The following is a 20902-nucleotide window of genomic DNA, read 5'->3' on the forward strand; positions in this document are numbered from 1 at the left end:
TGCATGTCCCTTTGGTACTGTAGTTCCATTCCCAGAGCTGGAGGATATGTCAGCAAGAAGTGTAAGATGTTCCCACACAGGCTGAGCAGTTGGCGTTTGAAGGGGGACGTTTGATGTCCGCCCTAATCAATCCAGACTTATGGAGAAGCAGCTGCCACTGTCTCTGGATATGTCAACCCGGGGTAGCGCAAAGGGAAATAAACAGCAACGGCAGACATGTTTCCCCCCGCCACTGTCACTCAGTCAGTGGGAAATCTGCATTTTGTTAGTTTTTTTTGCTGCAAACACGTCATCATGTCTGACACTTTTCAGTTCACCTTGATGATATGACACAGTCGCACAGTTTTTCACATACTGTATGCCTCCTCCCCTGAGTGCTGGACGGATCAGTTTTCACAGCAGTGGTAGAAAAAAGTACTTGCATATTTTAGTATCAATACTGCAATGTAGAAATACTCTCATACAAGTTAAAATCCGGAATTCAAAAGTTACTTGGGTAAAAGTACAAAAGCATTGGTATCAAAATGTACTTAAAGTACCAAACGTAGTTTCAAGTGTAAAGTAAAACTCAAAACTGTATTTAAGTACAGTGCTATCAACACATCAAACCAAATTGTTGACCTTAGTTTATAGTCCATTTGTGATGACTGAGGAACTAACTTGTAAAGCTTAATTTGTGATGCAATAAATTTAAAGCAATTATTGTTAGCACTCATTTTAACCTAGCCCATTTTCTGCTAATAGTCACTGAGTGAGAACTCTTTAAGGACTTTGTAATAAGTGAGGCTGGCCATTAAAAATCAGTGGATGGAAGAAGGTGAATGTAGCCTAATGTATGTTAATGCCATTTTTATGGTCTCCATAACTTCAGTGATGTATGAAATCGGCTAGAAATAATCAGTGCCTACTTATCTATTCATTAGCTACAGCCATTGTGCTACTTTGACTGCAGGGTAATGTTTACTATATACATTTAACATTGACTGTTAATTGTCTGTTTAAAAACAAAGTTTTAAAAGTTAGTATGACATTGTTGGCAGCAAATTATCCGTCATGAGACTACTGTGCATCATTTTGTTCGCTTTATTGCCAGTAAATTGCTGTACACTGCAATAGCACTTTATTAGGCTATAGTGGATATCATATGCACGATTGCTAGAATCTGAACATGAAAGGATTTACTTTACCTAGCTCTTCTCTTTGTCATGAATTTTCTGCCTGAACAGTGTTGTTAAGACGCACGGTCGACCAGTCAAGGCTTCGATCCGCCTTTCTCTTCTGTTTATATCTGGACTTCAGACTTCTTCACCTTCCCCCCCTCATCATTCAGCTTGACTGGAGCAGATGTAAAACATTCACAAAACAGACCAATGTGTTCTTAATAATGATGTAGCTAGCAAAATGTTGATTTGTTGTATGAGTGTTTACTTTCAAGAATAGCCAGAAGAACTGGAAAATGTTTAAATCAATGGCACTAAACCTACATGGAAATGTGTTACATACAGTACAGTAGCCTATAGTACATGTTACTTGAAATCCATATGAACAACAGATTAAACCAATCGTATCCAACGGTGAAGTGATTTTGCATCGACAGAATGCAGATGCTAAAGTCACAGTTTGAACTCTGACCTGTGAATTAGTAAACTCAGCCCATATAAACAGATCATAAAGCAAAATACAGGAGTCAAATTTTCTGGCTAAAATACTATGCTCAGATACATACCACAAACAGCAGCAGCAAGCAGACTGTCATGCTCACTTGTAGGGATTGAATAGATTGTACAATGATAAATATTTGATAATGCACTTGTTCAACATGTCTTCCTGAAAGACCACATCGCTGCTGCTTGTACGTCTATGCTAATGCGTAATGACAGAGAAAGGAAATGCTCTCCCACTATTCTACCTTCCACTAAAACCTGATATCACAGCCATTTTGGTGAGCATGTGCATAGATAATCATTAAAGATAGAATTCAGATGTAACAACTCATAAGAAAGAAGGAGAAGTGGATGTTGTTATCATGAATGCATCTTGTTTCACACATTAGCAACGGGATGAACAGTTGAAGTTGTCTGTGGGTGTGTGTCCCCGGATTATGGCCATATACATACAGTATAGAGATCCCGACATCAGCTGGCTTTGTTAGAAGCAACCTGGGCAATGCTGGATACCGAAACCTCAACAAGCTAACGTGTCGCAAACATTCAGCATACAATTAGTGAAACGAGGAGCACTTCTTATTTTAAGTTTCTATTCATGCCCACTGGAGTGCATTATCCCTGTATTGCGTACAATAAAATGCATAAATGCCGACTTTGTAGTTCATTGGAAAAGCATTTACAACTTGGTGCATTTAGTTTGGTGTATTTTGACTTATTTATCACAAGTAGATCCAGTTAGTTTGCAGAGTTGGGTCAGCAGAACTGGCTGCATCGTTCAGCTCACTAATCTGTGTTGTCTCACTGGCTTTGAGACTGTCAATCCAATGTCAGTCAGCCTCACTGATATGAACACCGCTGTTTGTTTTATGTTTATCTGCATGTGAACCAGATTTGTATGATGTCCCCATATTTCACACTTCCAATCTGTGTCTTTGAATTGTCCCCCACTCGAGGCTGAATCCATTCTTTAAATCCACTCTTTCTTTATCACTCAGTTACATCTTTTCCTGTATTTCACCAATATTTTGGCATCATTAGCAAAAGGAGCCCCAGTCACATAATTTGTTTTTCATTCAGTGAGTGAGTGAGTGAGTGACTGACAGCTTGCAGATTGTAACTACTGCATACCAAATATTTAGTTTGTCCTTGAACAGTGCCACTTTGTTTCACTCCATACCGCATCAATCTGTTTATGATAAATTGATGCAGATTTGTTTGTACAGTAACTAACAGGAAACTTGAAAGGTACACAGCAAAAAGCATTAACTTGAAAGGTACACAGCAACATTATTTCAACTCTGAGATTGGGTGCATTTGTACACTTTTCAAAACTTTTAAATTAACACCCTGGATTTGACTGTACAGGCAGGACTACTCCTTCCACACATCTCTCTGTAAGCTTATGGGACAGGGAAATACTGTTTGAATGGGAGTCATGAGAACCTTGCCGCCTCAGGCAAGGAACCACAGTGAAAAAACGTAAATGGAAATATTTGGCAAAATGAGGACGGGGAGAGGAGCTCATCAGCCATTGGTGGTGGGATTGAAAAGGGAAGCGTCCCATGTGCTGTATCCAGTGGGGAGGTTAAGTGTGAAAAGTCAAAGCCATGGAGAGAGAAGTCTCCATGGCCATTATCGCTCTGCCCTCAGTACGCCTGCATTACTTATTATTCACTGTCACAGATCAGTTTATTTACCATTATTTGCTATTAGCCTATCATTGACCATTCAGTAGCTTATTTCCTGTATCATTCGGGCCAGCAGTGGCCCACTTAACCCTTAACTGCTCATGTTGAGCAGGTCGGTGGCACCTTGATGTTTTCCTAGGCTGCACTGTCAGGGACAGCATGTGATTGGATGAATGTGAAATACATTGTAAAGAGCTTTGTAGAAAGGCACTATATTAATGTTGCCAATTAAGTGTATGTAAGAACTACATTATTCTATTTTAAAAAATACATCTAAAAAAATATGCAGTTTCTAATACAGTATGTAATATTTCACTTATTGCGACCGTAGGTTGCTACTTAGTATGAAAACCTCCAGCTCATGTCTGTCCCTCACACCCCCTGCTCTTGCACTGACCTGTTCTGACATCACAATGATGCAAATGAATGGCCAAGACAGAATTCCTTTGCACTGACCTGTTCTGACATCACGACACCTCATCCCAGCTCAGCAGAAGGATATAGCTGACCTGTTCTGATGTTGCAAATGAATTCCGTCCTTCTCCCTTTTATGCTCATACTGTATATGGAGATCCCTGATGTCATCAATATTAAGCCCATGTGTGTCTCAGTGCGTGACACCTCGTCCCAGCTAATCCATATTTAGGAAAATATGGCTACATTTTTGGCACATTTTGTCCAACTTAAACAACCAACCGCAACGCGAGTCACACTTGCTCATTAATTCCATCCTTGTCCCTTTTATGCCCATATATGGAGATCCCTGATGTCATCAATATTAATCCCATAAATGCCCATATATGGAAATATTGTGTGAGTCTCATGTGGTCTATTGCTGCGTTCAAACCTGAAACTATTTCTGTGTTTCTAGTCGCTTCAATCGATTCACTTTTGTCGTGCTGGTCAACGTTGGAAATAAATTACATCACGTCAGAATCAAGGCAAAACACCTGGAAAAAAGGGAGTCCCAAACCCCAAAAACATTTCTGTGTCTCCGGACAACATCAACACTGATTGGCTGTCAGGACGCGATGGGTGGAGTCGGGGGGAAGCGAAGGTCGCTTCACTTGGATTTTTCCAACTTGGGTGAAGATACCGAAGCGACCATTTGCGCCATTCGTGCCGCCCCATTCGGATGGCTTGTGCTGAGCCCGTTCGTGCGTCGTCTCGTCTTTGATTTCACTTTGTATGTAATCGCGCCGCTCAAACCATCCAATGGACGCAGCATCAGACATCAAACATCTATGTCAGACGTTAGTCATCTCCATATTTGGCCACATTTTGTCCAACTTAAACAACCAAACAGGTCTATTCATTTATTCTTTTGATAAATGTTGATCCCATGCCAAAGCGCCAGCAGTCTGTTGTCACCCAGGCGGATGCGTGTACGGTACGCGCCCATGTGCACGCGCCTATGTGCACGCGCCCATGTGCACACCTTTAGGGTGAGGTCATAATAGAGATTTATGTGCCCGCAGTATGACCGCTGCACATGGGTTCACACAGTAAAATCCTAACAGTTTATTTAACTAAAAATAAATGCAATCAAATGGACCATTTGGATACATTTGTACACTTTCAGAATTTCAAAGGGATAAATTAACACTGAGGATTTTACTGTGTTACTGTATGTAGGCAGACTGATGCAGTGAATATGTGTGCCAAACGGTAAGAAAACAATGATGAATGAATGATAAAAATAAAGAAATAGTTGGATTCATTTTCTACAACTCTGCTCAGTGCTCACACACTGACATGCTGACCTTTGTTTGGTTTATTGTATGCAGTTGTTGCATGTATCTATAATATATGCATTGAACAACGCAGGAAGCCATAAATAACCTTCTCTTCAGTCGAGCAGCACATTGGCACAATGCTTGAAGTATTCATATGTATTCTTAAGCAGCCAACACCTCCTACAGTATATGCCAAGAGTATGTTCAAGGTTAAATTGCCCGTACCAAATGCAATGCATTGATAATGTAGTAGTTGCACCCTTGTGCCCATACCGAATCGTAGTTCAATCATGGATTCCTCACACACACACACACATCACACACACACACATCTTTGAAAACGGATGATTTAATAAAATCCGACCTACGGTATAATTTTCTTACGCCTTGGCTTGCGTGACCTTTGCCACTTCAATAAAAAATAGGCATCATTTTTGTAGGATGTATAATTCCGTTCTTTTCTCATGGAACAGTTTTCTTAAACACTTTAACCCTATGTTCTTCATTTACTGTGGTCCCTCAGGGGTCTATACAAGGCCCCCGCCCCTCCTTTTTCCCTCTATGCCAAACCTCTTCACATTGCCTTGCGATGCGTTGTGAGCTTGTGGATTGGTCATTTTTGCCAATTGTTTGTCCCAGAATAGGGATTCTAGGGTTTAAGTGTTCACGTTTTTTCCTTGACCTTATGCCCAAGGGTATGGTCGTCTTTTCTGTACAAGTTTACAGAGGCAAACGAAGCGGCCTCCGAATGTTTAAACGTTTTTTTTAAACTCCAGTCAGTTAAACTAACTATCCTTCAACTAATATGCTTTTCTTAGTTACAAAGTGAACATGTCTTTCACCTTTGAAAAACATTTCTGTATAAATATTTATTTGAGGTGTTGCGGATATGAGTGGAGACATGGCTACTGGTGAGAGGAGGACTGCTTAAATTTTCATGAATTCACCAGTGGTCTGGTTTTTGGTGCTTGCCCGCACTCTAATTGGCATGTTGCCGCTCTTGTAGTAGCGGAACTCCATGAATTATGCACGAAAAACAACTCACCACGTGCCCCCATTATAACCACATTGTGCTATGCAATTTCCAGCCTGCTATTCAGGAAAAAGACAATTCTTTAGACAGCTTCCAGTCTCATTACCGTCCAAACTCGGCTTTCCTGGAGAGATTCATTGAAAAAAACCTTTTTGTTTCTTCAGAGGGGAACTAGGCACACATACAGAACATCAACCCTGAAGCGACAGCCGCCAAAGTCATTTGTTAAACTGATGCTGTTCCCCCTGCACATTTGATCATCGTCCTGACCCATTATGTACAGTATCTATACATACAACCCTGGGCTAAATTTAATCTGTGAATGATTTACAGTCAAATATAACTGCCTAGATTTATGACAGTGTAAGGATACTGTAAGTGTGTTATTATATTAACAGCAAGAAGAAAGACAAACTGCTATAGGCCTATACTGACTGTTTTAGTAGTGACTTCTGTATCTTGCCTCTTCACATCCAAACTCTGGCCCAGGATGTTCAATATTCATTCTCGAACATGGTTTAATATTTCAGTGCACGCAAATGGGTACTTGACGTGTGAACTTTCAAATGAATGAGTCACAGGTGATCAATATTTAATGGGCTATAAAGTATGATTTATGCAATCTTTTACCCAGTCGAAGCCTAGTGAATGAACGAAATGAATAATATTCTGTTCTGAAATTATTCGTTTTTTTTTGTTTGTTTTTTATAAACCTGAAAACAGTTTAGTGACTGCAAAATATGACAGTGGCATTATTGTGGATACTGACCTTAAAGGAGTTTTTCACTCATTTTCAACCTTGTCTTCATTTACTGTAGTTGGTCCTTAGTTTAAGATGGCACAGTTTCCATCTCCTGTGTCCTGTGTCTCATTGGTGGACTATGGACGGATCAGAACTCTGCCTGCCAGTGACATCATTGATGGGGGTTCCAAGCTTATAGAAAGTGCAGCCTTTCTCTTCCTGGGAGAGTTAGCATGCTGAAATAGAAAGCATTGTTCTTGCAGAGTGAGTAGACTGAAATGGTAGCATCTTATAATGGGCATTAGTGAGGACCAGTTAAACCAGTAAGACTCCCTAATCGGGAGATAAGCACCCGTCATGTCACAGTATACACAAAGAGGCCTGTAAGTGGCATTGGTTCCACCCACACGTTTGTACGACAAACGGTTGATGAGTAAAGCCAAATAAAGTTTCGGACAATCAGAGGAGGGGGCGGGGCAAAGTTAAACCAATTAAGGTGAAGGACTCGTAATGAAGTTAATTGACACCACCCTCAAGTGTGTACAACAAACAGTTAATGAGTAAAGCCAAATAAAGTTTGGGCCAATCAGAGGAGGGGGCAGGGCTAAGTTAAACCAATTAAGGTGATCGAAAGACTCTTAATCAAGTCAAATGACACCACCCACAAGTTTGTACGACAAACGGTTGATGAGTAAAGCCAAATAAAGTTTCGGCCAATCAGAGGAGGGGGCGGGGCAAAGTTAAACCAATTAAGGTTAAGGACTCTTAATCAATTCAATTGACACCACCCACAGGTTTGTACGACAAATGGTTGATGAGTAAAGACAAATAAAGTTTTGGCCAATGAGGGGAGGGGGCGGGGCAAAGTTAAACCAATGAAGGTGAAGGACTGCTGGAGCAGCAGGAGTCGGTGGTCCCCGGGAATTCCCCATGAGCAGCCCAGTTGGGGTGTTGATTTGGTCATTTTTGCACTATTTGGCGGCAGTGGCAGGGGGTCCCTGGGGGTCCGTGGAGGTCTGGGGGTCCTGAAGGTTGTGGTTTGGCAGGCAAGGATATGAGTAGGGCAAAAGTTTGACGTGACAGACAGCCGGTGGAGGTTTTGATAGTAAATGCGACCTGACGGTCGCAATGAATATTGTCGTTGTTACTTGTCGGGTGGAAACCTTGTATGTCCAAAATCTTCCCCTTTGTGTTATAAACAATTTAAAATAGTGAAAATAGACAATCTACAAGCACGCAACGCAGCGTTGTGTGCTTGTAGATCAGCTACTTTCACTAGTTTTGAGAGAAGTGAATAATATTATAGCAAAATAGTGATGAGATATTGTGCAACACAGTGATATAAGCGGTAACTCAATTAGCACCGAGTCATGAGTATGGCTGCCACAGTTCCGTTTCTTTACTGTCACACCTCGTACTTCTCAATGGACCCTTAGGGGTCTTTTTTTACATTTTCATTGCCATATTCCTTGGCACTGTCATCTCTGATGATCTCACCTGATCTGCTAACACCATGGAAGTCGCCAAAAAGGCCCAGCAGCTTGTACACTTCCTGAGAGTGCTCAGGGGGAACTATCTGGAGGAGAAGCTGCTTCTACAGATCCCACATAGAAAGTCTGTTGACATACTGCATTCCAGTGTGGTATGGAAGATAGACTGTAGCAGACAAGAGGAGACTGCAGAGTGTGGTGAAGACGGTGGATGACATAATACACCAACTGCGGTCTGAAGAGAGCTAGGAAGATTCACAACCGAATCATCCATCACCTGTTGCGCCTGATGCCCTCTGAGAGGCGCTACAGGTGTATCAAAGCTAGGACAGAGAGACTCAAACAGAGCTTCTTCTCCAGAGCCATCATTGCATTAAATGCAAACATGCGCTGATCCATCCATCAGTGATCAGAGATCCTGATGAGAGTGTCTTCTCCCATTCCCTTTAAGTGTTATGTACGCTTCCACTGTAGCGCACTGCTATTTAAATGAACCATTCTGCAAGTTGGAGGAAACACTACATTTTCTGCTGGGGAAACAATATTTTGTCGTGTGCAAAGTGAACAGGAGCAGCATTAATAATGTGATATAAGGATGTCAGGGGACGGGGGAAACTGGCATGCACACAAAGGAATCTGCGATATCTTGACATATCAACTTAATAATAATAATACATTGTCTTTGTGTTGCACTTTTCATTCACAGGAAATCTCAGAGTGCTACATGATCAAAACACAATCAATCATAGAAGGTTAAAAGCAGGGTTTAAAAAAAATGTCAAGTACAACATGATACAACAATTTAGCATGAAAAGGCCTTCCGAAATAAAAACATATAGGCCTGTTTTAAAAGAGTCCAGGGTCCGCAGCGCTCTCAGATCAATAGGAAGGTTGTTACACAGGCGCGGTGCTGCCGAGCAGAAGGCCCGGTGTTTAATAATCACATGATCATTAACTCAGTTATGTGAATTATTTTGCAGTCTTGATCGTCTACTGTCTCTTTCTCTGTAGCTCTCTCTCTCTCTCCCTCTCTCTAGTGGACTACACAGTGAAATAGGAATGTTCCATGGATGGATCTTGCATTGCTTGTATACGTGTTAAACTCAGAGGGTGTGGAAATGTGTACACTCTCTGAGTTCAATCAGATTTTACCGTGTACTAGACCTGTAGCTCCTGTATAGCCTCATTTGCAGGGGGGACGGAACAGGGGACGACAGAATGTAAAAGATTATGTCTCTGTCAAATCACCACTTAGACTTTCTTTCATCGCTCCCATGATTCAATTAAAGAGCTGCATTCCTCAGTGTCCGGGCCGGACAATCACTGTTCTCAGTGATTGACAGGCAAACACATTACTCTGCTCAGGGAAGGAGAGAGTGTGCTGGGGGAGATACAGTATGAATGTTTGAAGAGATGGCACGAAAGAGTCTTGTAATTGATTTTCTGTCTGAGCTGCTGTTTCATTAAGTGAATGAATGCATTCATTTTAGACAGTGGGTTCGTTCATGCCTTTCCCATTGTCTTGTTGCGAAAACACCATTCATCTTATTTGTTTTTGATGATGATATACACTATCGTCAAAAAGCCAGTGTGCTCTGTAACATGGCAGGTACATTGCTGTAGAAGCAAAGTTTTGATGATATGCTACGATATATATGGAATGTGTATACTATTAAGCATCTATGTACATAATACAACAAGAACAATACAGTAAGATGCCCTAAGGGCGAGAAGCAACCTTGCTCTAAAGGGCGAGGTCACTTTTGGTCGATTTTGAACGACGGACATGATCTGGTGGCTTCCATATAATACAGATTAGCCTACGGTCACAATTACTGGTTGAAAACCACTGCTCTATCCAATCCTACAGTGAACCAGGTTATAAATATCCAGTGTAAATGCAATCTCTTCGTTGTCTCTCATCTTTTAATAGATGTGATCCATACTGTGGGGCCAGTGGCCAGGGGTCACGTGGGACCCACCGAGACCAACGACCTCACTTCCTGCTACCAGAATTCCCTCAAGCTATTGAAGGAGCACGGCTTGAGCACTGTGGTGAGTACAACACTATGCCTTACTGCAGCGGATCTCAAACTGTTTTGGCTTCAGTACCACCTTTCCTGATTTCTTCCCCCTTTTACTCGACTACAACATGTTGCTTAGAAAAAGAGAAAACTATATCTAGCATATCATTGTTGTTGGCCAGAAAGCTCATATCCATCAGCTCCATATTTTACTTTAGTTTCCTTTTTTTTAAAACTTATGGCTAATACTACATTGTCATTCAGAAGTAGCTAAAATAGAAGATCTAAGAAACACGTTGAGTTTTAAGCTTGTAGATCTGCTATTTTTGCTATTTTTGAATTTCAACCGTTAAAAGTAAACATTTTGGACATAATATCCACCCGATGCTATGAATGATATCTAACTTTTTGAAGAATATAAAATTACAAATAAGAAAAGGAGTGAAAGTGGACTAGAAATTAGAGCATCCTGACTCTCAGGCCTGGGTGATCAAGGGGCGCTGTTGAGCAGTTACTATTATTTAGCATGAGTTGTATTACACTGATTAGTTAGGAAACTTAACTTCTAAATGAACAGCTCACATCCAGCACTCACTTCAAACATGGGTTTGATTTCTTTAAACTGTCCAGTTTTTCCATTTTCCACTTTGTCTCATGAACCCTCTGTAGTACCTCTGCATCCCCCTAGGGGTATACGTACGTACCCCTATTTGAGAACCTCTGCCTTACTGCTCTCAGTCAGACCTGTCTATCTACCCTGTTTCTGTGTACTGTTTGAAAAAGAGAAAAGGATAGGCATCTCTTTCTTTGTCCAGTACAATCATTTCCGTGAGTAAATGATTGCAGAGCTATGCAGAGGTGTCAACGGTTTTAACTTCTGTTCTGACCAGCGTTCAGGACTGGCTTACAGACTCATGCCTGCTCCTGAATGCAAAAAAGACGGTCTGCATGGCTTTTTCCAAAAGACCAGTTGTGATGGAATCATCAAATGTGTTTCTGGGTGGAGAGGAACTTGAACTTGTGTCAGAGTTCAAGTACCTCGGGGTCATGTTAGACTCAACCCTAACCTTTAAAAAACATGTAAAAAAGGTTACAAACACAATCAAGTTCAACCTTCAGAACTTTAAACAAATCAGACCTTTTTTGGCAGTTAGTGCTGCTAAATCGTATCTCCAATGCATGATCCTATCACACATTGAGTACTGTTTCACAAACTGGTCTTGCGCAGGTATAACGACTCTCAAACCCATTGAACAGCTATATAAGAGTGCGCTTAAGGTATTCGATAGGAAACCCCACTCATATCACCATTGTAATATTCTTCAGAGGTACCGTTTTTTGAGTTTCGCTAATTTTAAGGTTTTTAAACAGGTCAGTATCATATATAAGACCCTAAATGGTCTATGCCCACCTCCCCTAAAGGAATTCATAAAAAGGAAGCCTGATAGAGGACTCAATACTAGAGCAATCACTAGAGGGGATTGCGAAGTACCGTACCGGGTAACCGCTTTTGGAAAAAACACCCTTTCAGTGCAGGGATGTTCAATCTGGAATGACCTACCTCTAACAATAAGAGACTGTTTGTCATTTCCATCCTTCAAGTTCAATCTAAAAAAATGGTTAGTTGACAATCAAACCTGTGACCATGTATAGTTCTAAGAGTACAGCTCATGCCATGTACGTATATTTTTAACTATCCTTTTTTAATGTAGGGTACTGTTAGTAATATGTGTTGTTTTGTTGTTTTTCTTTTTTTTTTTCTTGGTTCAGGAAAAATAGTATTTGTATGTATGTTATTAGGCGCCCTCTCCTAATGTAGGGTTACTGTTTGTTGGTATGTATTGTTTTGTCTTCATGTGGGGACTACGGATGAAATTTAGCATTCTTGCTAATTCCGGCTTATTTACATTGCATTCATGTAGTGTTCATTAATATGCATTGTCCCGTCTAAATAAACAAATAAAGTAAAGTAAGTAAGTAAAGTAAGCCGTGTTTGAAAATACATGAAAAAACATGAATTCAAAAGGTACAAGAATAAAAGAACGGAATGCCTTTCATTTAAGATACCGTTCTGAAAAGCCCCAAGGCTTATTTTTTTACACACAAAAGTCGTTGTGAGAATAACGAACAAGATGATCGTATTTGATGTTTAGTCCAATGAAAGCTTTTTGTGACGACTAATTTAGCTCATGATGAAATGAAAGTCAGTTCTTTGTTCCCACCCCTCCTTATTAAAGTCCCTGATATAATGGCTTGGTTTTTGCCATGTCATCATTTAGTTAACCACTTTGGGGGGTAAAATTATGACCTCTGTTGAATTCTTTGAAGGCATATGACATTGATTTATGACACAGTATTTGTCCCCGAGTAGATTAATTCATTGGCACCAAAAAGAACTCAATTAAAGTGTGTGTGTGTGTGTGTGTGTGTGTGTGTGTGTGTGTGTGTGTGTGTGTGTGTGTGTGTGTGTGCGTGCGCGTGTGCGTGCGCGCCAGAGCAGAATGTACAGTACTATAACTGAGATACAACCTCAGAGTAATATTATGTTCAGCTTTAGTGTACTGTGTTTGTTACATCCAATAGAATCCCAGCACTTAGTTATGAAACAATGTCCCACAACCACGCAGTATAGATCAGTCTCACTCTGTCCCAGCCTCTAGCCTCAGCGTTCTGTCTGTACGTTCCAGTCTGCTCCACTTGACTTGTGGATCTGTCCTACCCACAGAGGGTAAACAACATAAACAGCCACAAATCAGATTCCCATCGCCAACCAATAGCCCTGCAGCTCCATCACAGCGAGGGCAATCAATGGAGGTACTTGCCAGCGGGGTTGTGGAGAGATAGATTAATGCCAGTCTCACGATAGATAATTGTGACAATTTTCTGTTGAGCTTATGAGGCTTTGTGAGTGTGACAGACACCTCTGGGGTGGCAATTAAACACCCCATGAAGCCAAAAGCGGCAGAAGCGCTTAGAATAAATGTCTTCTCTGAAGTAGCATTGGCACCAGAAAGTATCCACCTGCTTGCTTGGTCTCTGGGGTCCACTCATTACACCAGTGTCCACCAACAGTTGACACTGATGAGCTGATATCGTAACATATTCATCGGATTATAATTTGTGTAATAGCATATTCATTTACTTGGTTGTGTGAATTATTGCGCAGCAGTGGAGTCCCAGGCAGTGCCTGGGATGTTGGAGGTCCATATGAGGAGCGACGGGGCTCTGGGCTGGCCTGGGGCTGCTTAGGAAAGTGAGAGAAAAACACAGGCAGATCTTTGGACCTCCATCTCAGACCTCAGCAGGAGAGCACGCCTATATTTTACTCCCCTGCCTTCTACTCTTTCACCCACAAACACTCCGATCCCTTGTTTTGTTTCGGGCGCATTCCAAAGATGTATTTAGTTTATACCTATCTCTTGATTTATTTATCCAATAATTCATATATTTATTAGAGAGAGCGAGTTTCTGTTTTCACTGAAAGTTTGCCAGTTCTCCCTAATGTATTTGCACAGCTGCTCTGCGTTGAGCAAGCCTTCAGTGAAAACAGTTGTGCTCAGCTGTGATTGACTGGCCCTAGGATGAGACCAATCATTACATTATCTGAGCCGCAGTCCATTTGGCCTCTCTTCTCTCTCAGGGACAACATATAGTCTTTTTACCAGAAAGGGAAAAAAGGAATACGTCTTGTTACTTTCTTTGAGAGATGTGCATGGCCTTTTAGTTTATTTATCCTCCTGACTTTGCCGTGTCATGGAAGAAGTGTCTACAAACCTTTTGTTCTCTCCCTCTCTGCTTTTCGGAATCGGGTCCAACTGCTTTGTTAATAGTCTTTCCAGCCTTTTGGGTTCACAGCGCTGTGAGTCCAGGTTTTTGGTTAGCTGATCAGCGCTAAGCCCATTTCGACTCATTTGAAAGGGGTTTTGCTGTGAGCCGTGCACTGTGAGATCTGCAGGGCCAAGCCAGGGTACGGGGAGGGCCCCCCACAGACGGGCACCCTGCCAAGTGGGTCTGCACAGTGCAAGTGAAGAAAGACAGGGCTTCTTTTGGGGAATGCTAGACCACCGACTCCCTAATGGGGATCGCGGAGAATTACAAAGGGAGAGGAGTCAAAACAAAACTTTGCGAAAAAGAAACTTGGACATGGAAGAAAAGCTCGGCTTGTTGGTTAATCCCTGTACTTTAAGAGCCCAGAGCCAACCTTGAGGCTAAGTAGCAGCCCAATTATGACATCAACACATCATCTCCGTCTGAAGCCTGTTCAGACAGGGCACTTAAAAGGGAATACGTCAGAATGTCAACACTCTGAATATTCAGTTCTCTTCCTCTGAGCACAGAAATTGGACAAACATTTTTTGGCAGGATTTTGTCCCGGGCCAGATGCAGCTCCCTTGAGAAAGTAAAGATAGTAGAATAAAAAGATAGTAGGTGGTTCTTTGAGCTCCCCAGGACACAGCCATTGCTATAAAGTGAGGCTTATCTGGGAGACACAGCTCAGGCATAATTTGAGTCCTCAAAGTCAGTCAGTCTGTGAGTGATTGATGGAGCTGCTCCTTGTAGCACATCTTGATGACATCCAAATTATACCTGTCCCGCCTCTTTGACAGACCTGACGTTTGACTTGTTCCGACTGAATTGTCCCCGGCTGGGGGAACGCTGCGTAAATGAGATCTCAAGCTCTGAATTGCATTCCTCTTCCTCTGTCTTCAAGGCTGACAACACAGGCCTCTTTTTCACTCAGAATGACGTTGGTTTCACCGACAAATATTTTGCAGCAAACATCATGCAGTTACACTAAACGTTTAGCCATCAAAGTAAAAACGGATCCATTTTTGATTGTTGATCTTATTACTTATTTTGGCTTAGGGAGAGACTAGTGGAGAAGAGATCCAGTAGAACTAAAAGACAATATTTGGTTGCGCTTGGATGTAGCGCTCTGAAAATAGCAGATTCACAATTCTTGTGCTCACTTTTGTCGACTAAAATCATTTGATACAGTATTTAGTCGACTAAAAACTTTTCAGATGACTAAAATGTGACTAAAACTAAATTAAATTGTATTCAAAATACTATGACAAACTAAATATAAATTTGCTGTTAAAAATCAACACTATGTCATGCAGTTACACTAACTTTTAAAAATCACACCCGTGTGAACTGAGCGGTGGTCGTGGAGGCTGTGCAACAGCACTACTGGGTGGGTGCAGCGGGGTTTGTGCTTTACAATGCTGTAGTTTCTTCACACACTCTAATTTATTTGACCCTAAAACATTCAGTTTGTTAATAATAATAATAATACTTGACCACACATGCTGACCCACCCTTCCCCCCTGTGTGTGTGTGTGTGTGTGTGTGTGTGTGTGTGTGTGTGTGTGTGTGTGTGTGTGTGTGTGTGTGTGTGTGTGTGTGTGTGTGTGTGTGTGAGAACAACAGCGCCCCTCCCTTAACATGTGTGGTCAGAAAAGGTACTGCATGCTTGAGGCTACATACACGGACGGCCGGCCGGATGGCCGGACGGATACCCACACACACGGCCACGTATAGGAGACGGTGTGACCACCGCTCAAAAACTAAATAAAAACTAAAATCTAGGGAGGAACTAGTGTAGAAGAGAACCAGTATAGCAGAACTAAAAGACGAGTAATGTTATGTTTGGTTGTGCTCGGGTGTTGCACTCTGAAAATAGCAGATCTATAAGCTTGTAGATCTGCTATTTTCAGCAAGCAACTAAGTGTAAAATCAGCCTTTAAGACGACAAAATCAACCGCACATTTAGTCGACTAAACTAAAGTTGACTAAAATATGACAAAAACTAAACAGAATATTATTCAATAGACTACAACTAAAATTAAATCTAATTTTGTTGTCAAAATCAACACTGCTCTTTCTGCCAAGAATCTTTTGGCTGAGACATGGAGAAGTACATCTGCCTGTCGTGAGCCCACCGGGTGCTCTGTAATAAGAGTCCAGATCTCTTAGTGAGGGATGGCCTTCACATGAAGAATTACCATCAAGCTGAGCCAAGAAACCTGCCGTTTAACCCCCACAATGCAGCTGAAAGCTATCTGGAACAGTCCAAGCGTTAACACTCTGTCTCTGTCTGTCTCTGAGGTCCTTCTCCCTCATCCAGCACGGATATCTGGAACTCATGGCATATTTATTATTATTATTATTTTTAGTGGCCAAGGCACGAAGTGCCCGAAGGCCACTTATTGTTATTGGACTTTCCCATTATTATTATTCTTCCGCCACTTTTTCTCTAGCGGCTAGACCGTGCAGTCGCTTTTTACGAAACTCGGCAGTATGGCAGAGGACTATGCCAAACGGCTAAAACGCGAAGCTCGCAACAATCGGCCAAAGGGTGGCGCTGTAGGAAGCCTTTGAAAAATGCCAACTTTGAACAGGTGTAGCTCATGCCCTGTTTTAGTTGCAGCAATGAAACCTGTATACACTTATGCGTCTCCTCATGCCGAACAACTTTTACACTCTGACTTTTGACCTCTGACCTTTACTTCTCCCACAATTTTGAATTATATGAAAAACAGTCAAAATCTATCTCCTCCTGGGATTTTCGCGTCACGTGCGCAAAACTTTTTTTACATGAACTTTGGACCAATACGGTCATCACACAGCGGCCGGATTTCTTTTAAAGCAAAACATTATTTTTTAATAATTCACTGTATAATGCAGTTTCATGCAAATTATTCTTCTGCCTCTAAATCATACATGCAAAGTGACACGTTCATGGCATTTGGCAAATATGTAGAAGGTTAGTCCAAATATCACTGAAAGCAATCTTACTCCAATTGGCCAAAGGGGGGCGCTATACGAAGCGTTTGAAAACTCAAACTTTAAAGGGGCATAAGTCATGCCTCGTTTCGTTTGAAGACATGCAACTTGCTTACACGCGTGCCTTGACTCAAGCGGAAGACATCTGTGTCTTTGTTAAGTAAGCTCCGCCCTTCGATTTTCCGCCATTTTGAGCAGTTCGTAAAACGCTTAAACCCGCTTTTATTCCGGATTTTTCGCGTCACGTGCACGGAACTTTTTTTACATGAACTTTGGACCAATATCAAAGGTCTGTCAGATCGGATTTTTTTTAAATTGAAACATGCTTTTTTAATAATTCAATCAATATTGCAAGTTTTATGCAAATTATTCTTCTGCCTCTAAAACATACATAAAGTAACATTTTCATGATGAACTACTGTAGAGGGTTAGTCCAAATATCACTGAAACCAATCTTACCCCAATTGGCCAAAGGGGGGGCGCTATATCATTTTGAAAGAAGGCGTCAAGTACATTACATGAAACTTTTTTTTTTTTTTTTAATGACAGGTCCATTATGTGTGACTGCCGTAGTGTAGTGGTCAGTGCCTGTGCCTGATATACGGATGATTGTAAGTTCAAACCCCACGTCCGGTTGAGTTGATGTTAACATCCTGGATGCCCATGGCATGTGCGTATGTCAAACTCTTTAATGTTGACACGTCTGATCTAACTCCAGATCACGTTCATGTTTAAAATGAGCCCTTCTCTACCGGCCGTTTTTTTTTTCTGTTTTGAGTAAAAGAAAATATGATCACTCGAAAATGTCAGAAATACTCAGATTACATTTACTCAGATTGATTTCACCCCAAGCCTCCAAAATATAAAAAAGAAATCAATAAAATCAAGGCACTCAGCCTACATAGAACTTTTTTTTTTTAAACAAACGTGGTTAACAGATTCTGTGGCTGGCTAGTGTAGTGGTCAGGGCATATGCCTTTCATGCAGAAGGTCGTCGGATCGAATCCCGCCTGGCGTTTATATAAGCATAAAACCATGACATTTGGTAGACTTTACAGTTTGGTTCCTTGAACAATGTCTGATATGGAGCCTTCCTAAAAATGTCCCCCAACCCCCCTTGATGTGTATTTTAATATCCGCCATTACCAAATAATGTATTTCGCATCATAAGTCCTGAAACAAGCATTATAATACAAACTGTCATGTCTACGCCTATGTTGTGATTTCCAAGGATTGCAGTGATATCATGCACCAGCTCAGTGGCCTAGTGGTTTGAGTTTCTGCCCTGAGACTGGGAGATCCGGGTTCAAACCCGGGTCGCGTCATACCAAAGATTCAAAAAAATGGGACCCAGTGCCTCCCTGCTTGAAACTCAGCATCAAGGGTTGGATTGGGGGTAACTCCCTGCGACATACTAGCGTCATGTCCAGGGGGTGTACTTGTACATCAAGCTGCCTTACGCTACAGAAACAGGAGATAGGCTCCTGCCCTATGAGATTCATGGCCCGGCCGATTCATATGGTCTTCATAGCTCAGCAAGGCTTACTATGTACATCATCAAACTGTCCAGGTGCATAGTATCACAATTTTTTATGTCTGTTGCATAGCCTACAGTCTTTTGCATACATGTTGTGTAGAGGCCAATTTGTGCTTTTACCTATAACCACCGAATCGATTAGTGTAAAACTTTGTATGCACACTTCCCAGAGGCCAAGGAAAAACCTGTGCCCTGCATTTTTCACATCTGCCATTTTTAGCGCCACCAGAAGGCCGACTTACAGTATGTAAAACACATTCTTCGATATTACTCCTTCAGATTTTATCCGAAAATCACACAAATCAGTACACAGTATCTCTACAGTGATGTAATCATGATGGATTTGTCAGATATCATATTCTATCTAATTGGCTAACATTGAATTCCAAGATTTGCAGGATTGCTCCTTTTTGAACAAAATGTCTCAAACACAGCCTGCTATGTGTGTGATATTTTGCACACACATTCCCACTAGGCCAAGGAACAGATGCCACCCCTCTCACATTGACCTGTTATAGCGCCAACACATTTTTAGTAAAAACAACATTATAGCAAAACACATTTTTGTAACAAAATGCTTCAAATCCCCCATGCAGCGTCCGATTGCTGTGAAAGGCCCAAGAACACGTGGTACCCTTTTGACTTTGGCCTATTATAGTCACCACTAGGCCAAAAAAAAAACACCTGACCTGCCGGAGACCTGTTCGGAAGAACACTGCTTCTAGTTTTTCTTTGATTTCTTCTTTGCTTTCCCTTGATGCTTTTTTGCTTTCCTGCTTTTTCTGCCTTGGCCACTTTATCGCTGCTTGCAGCTATATTCTTTTTCTTATTATATGATCGAAAGTAATGGCGTGTGTGTGTGCATATGCGCACATAAGCAGTGGTGGAAAATGTACTCATGTACTCAAGTAAAAGCACCAATACTGCAATGTGGAACTACTGTATGTAAAAGTCCTGAATTCAAAATGTACTCGAGTAAAAGTACAAAAGTGCTGGTATCAAAATGTACTTAAAGTACCAAAAGTAGAAAGTAGTCATTATGCAGAATGTCCCATTTCAAGTTTTCAGATGTATACAAATCTTTTGAAAATAGCAGATCTACATCGCATAATGTCGTTGCATAGCAACGCATTGTGAGCTTGTAGATCGGCTATTTTCAAATGGCCAAAATGTATATAGGCCTAGGGCCTAAAAGTATATACTTTTTATCGCTTAAACTCCCATAAACGGACGTAATCCCTTCCAAGCTGGCGTCCCTATTTTCCCTATTATGTCACTATAGGCGAAAACTGTAAAAAACGAATTTGCATCGCGATGCGTTGTGAACATGTCTTACACCGAAGTCCTGATGTCACTGCTGCTTTCATATTGAAATCCCCAATGCGGAATCTTTGATCACATCATATAAGAACTGTGTTCCAAAACTAAACAAATCACCCGGGCATCTCTGTCAGGGGGGTGGCTGTTTCTGGAGAAAATTTAGTTAGTTCTGCCTTAAAAATTGGAAACTACACTTTCGGGACACGTCCAGGTCTGAAATCACTGTTCCTACTAGCCGCGTTCATGGGAAATGTAGTCATTGGGTTTAGTTTGACTCGTTTCTAGAGTTTATTGTGTTACTCTTTGGGTAAATTTGTACATTTTCAATATTTCATATCCATATGAGTAGCCTAAAATCGCCGGGGTGGGGTGTTTATTTTTGGTACACAGTTCTTATATGAGGCGATCTAAGATTCCCCTATGGGGATTTCAACACAAAACAACAATGGAAACCTGGGGATAGCACTGTCTAAGCAGACTTTGGTTGGTCTATTAAACATTAATTTATGACAAAAGAAAAGGTTGGAGATACAAGGTTTCTGGCCAATATTCACACTGATGAGCGTCTACATGACTACGTGACATTTCTAGTGGTGACACTGGCGCTGCCCACAGAGGACTCTCAGAGTCCAGCAAGGGTTGTTTCTTTATTTTATTCTTCCTTTATTTTTTTGCTCCGGCTGAGAGAGTGAGCTGTCATACTGTACCTCCATGGTCCCTGACTGACCACAGCCCTTGGGCAGGGTGCCAGTCTTGATGGGCCAGGCTCCAGAACATCACACAGGGGATCCGGGGGAGCTGTGCTGCCCGCGCCAGAGTTGCTGGGCAGGCTGCAGCAGCTCTGGGCCGTTAAACAGCAGCCCCCACCCCACCCTC

The 20902-nt window shown here is 41.6% G+C and overlaps 1 protein-coding gene across 2 annotated transcripts in view; it reads left to right on the top strand.

Moving 5' to 3' along the window:
• Nucleotides 1-20902, top strand: part of macrod2 (mono-ADP ribosylhydrolase 2) — a 734857-nt gene that overhangs the window by 477896 nt on the left and 236059 nt on the right. For both annotated transcript variants that reach the window (XM_080739775.1, XM_080739776.1), the window contains exon 6: nt 10290-10411. In XM_080739775.1, the coding sequence (XP_080595901.1) occupies nt 10290-10411 (122 nt within the window). The remainder of the gene's footprint in view (nt 1-10289; nt 10412-20902) is intronic.

The sequence above is a fragment of the Nannobrachium achirus genome (genome assembly GCF_963921795.1).
Source record: "Nannobrachium achirus genome assembly, chromosome: 13".
Taxonomy (NCBI): Eukaryota; Metazoa; Chordata; class Actinopteri; order Myctophiformes; family Myctophidae; genus Nannobrachium; species Nannobrachium achirus.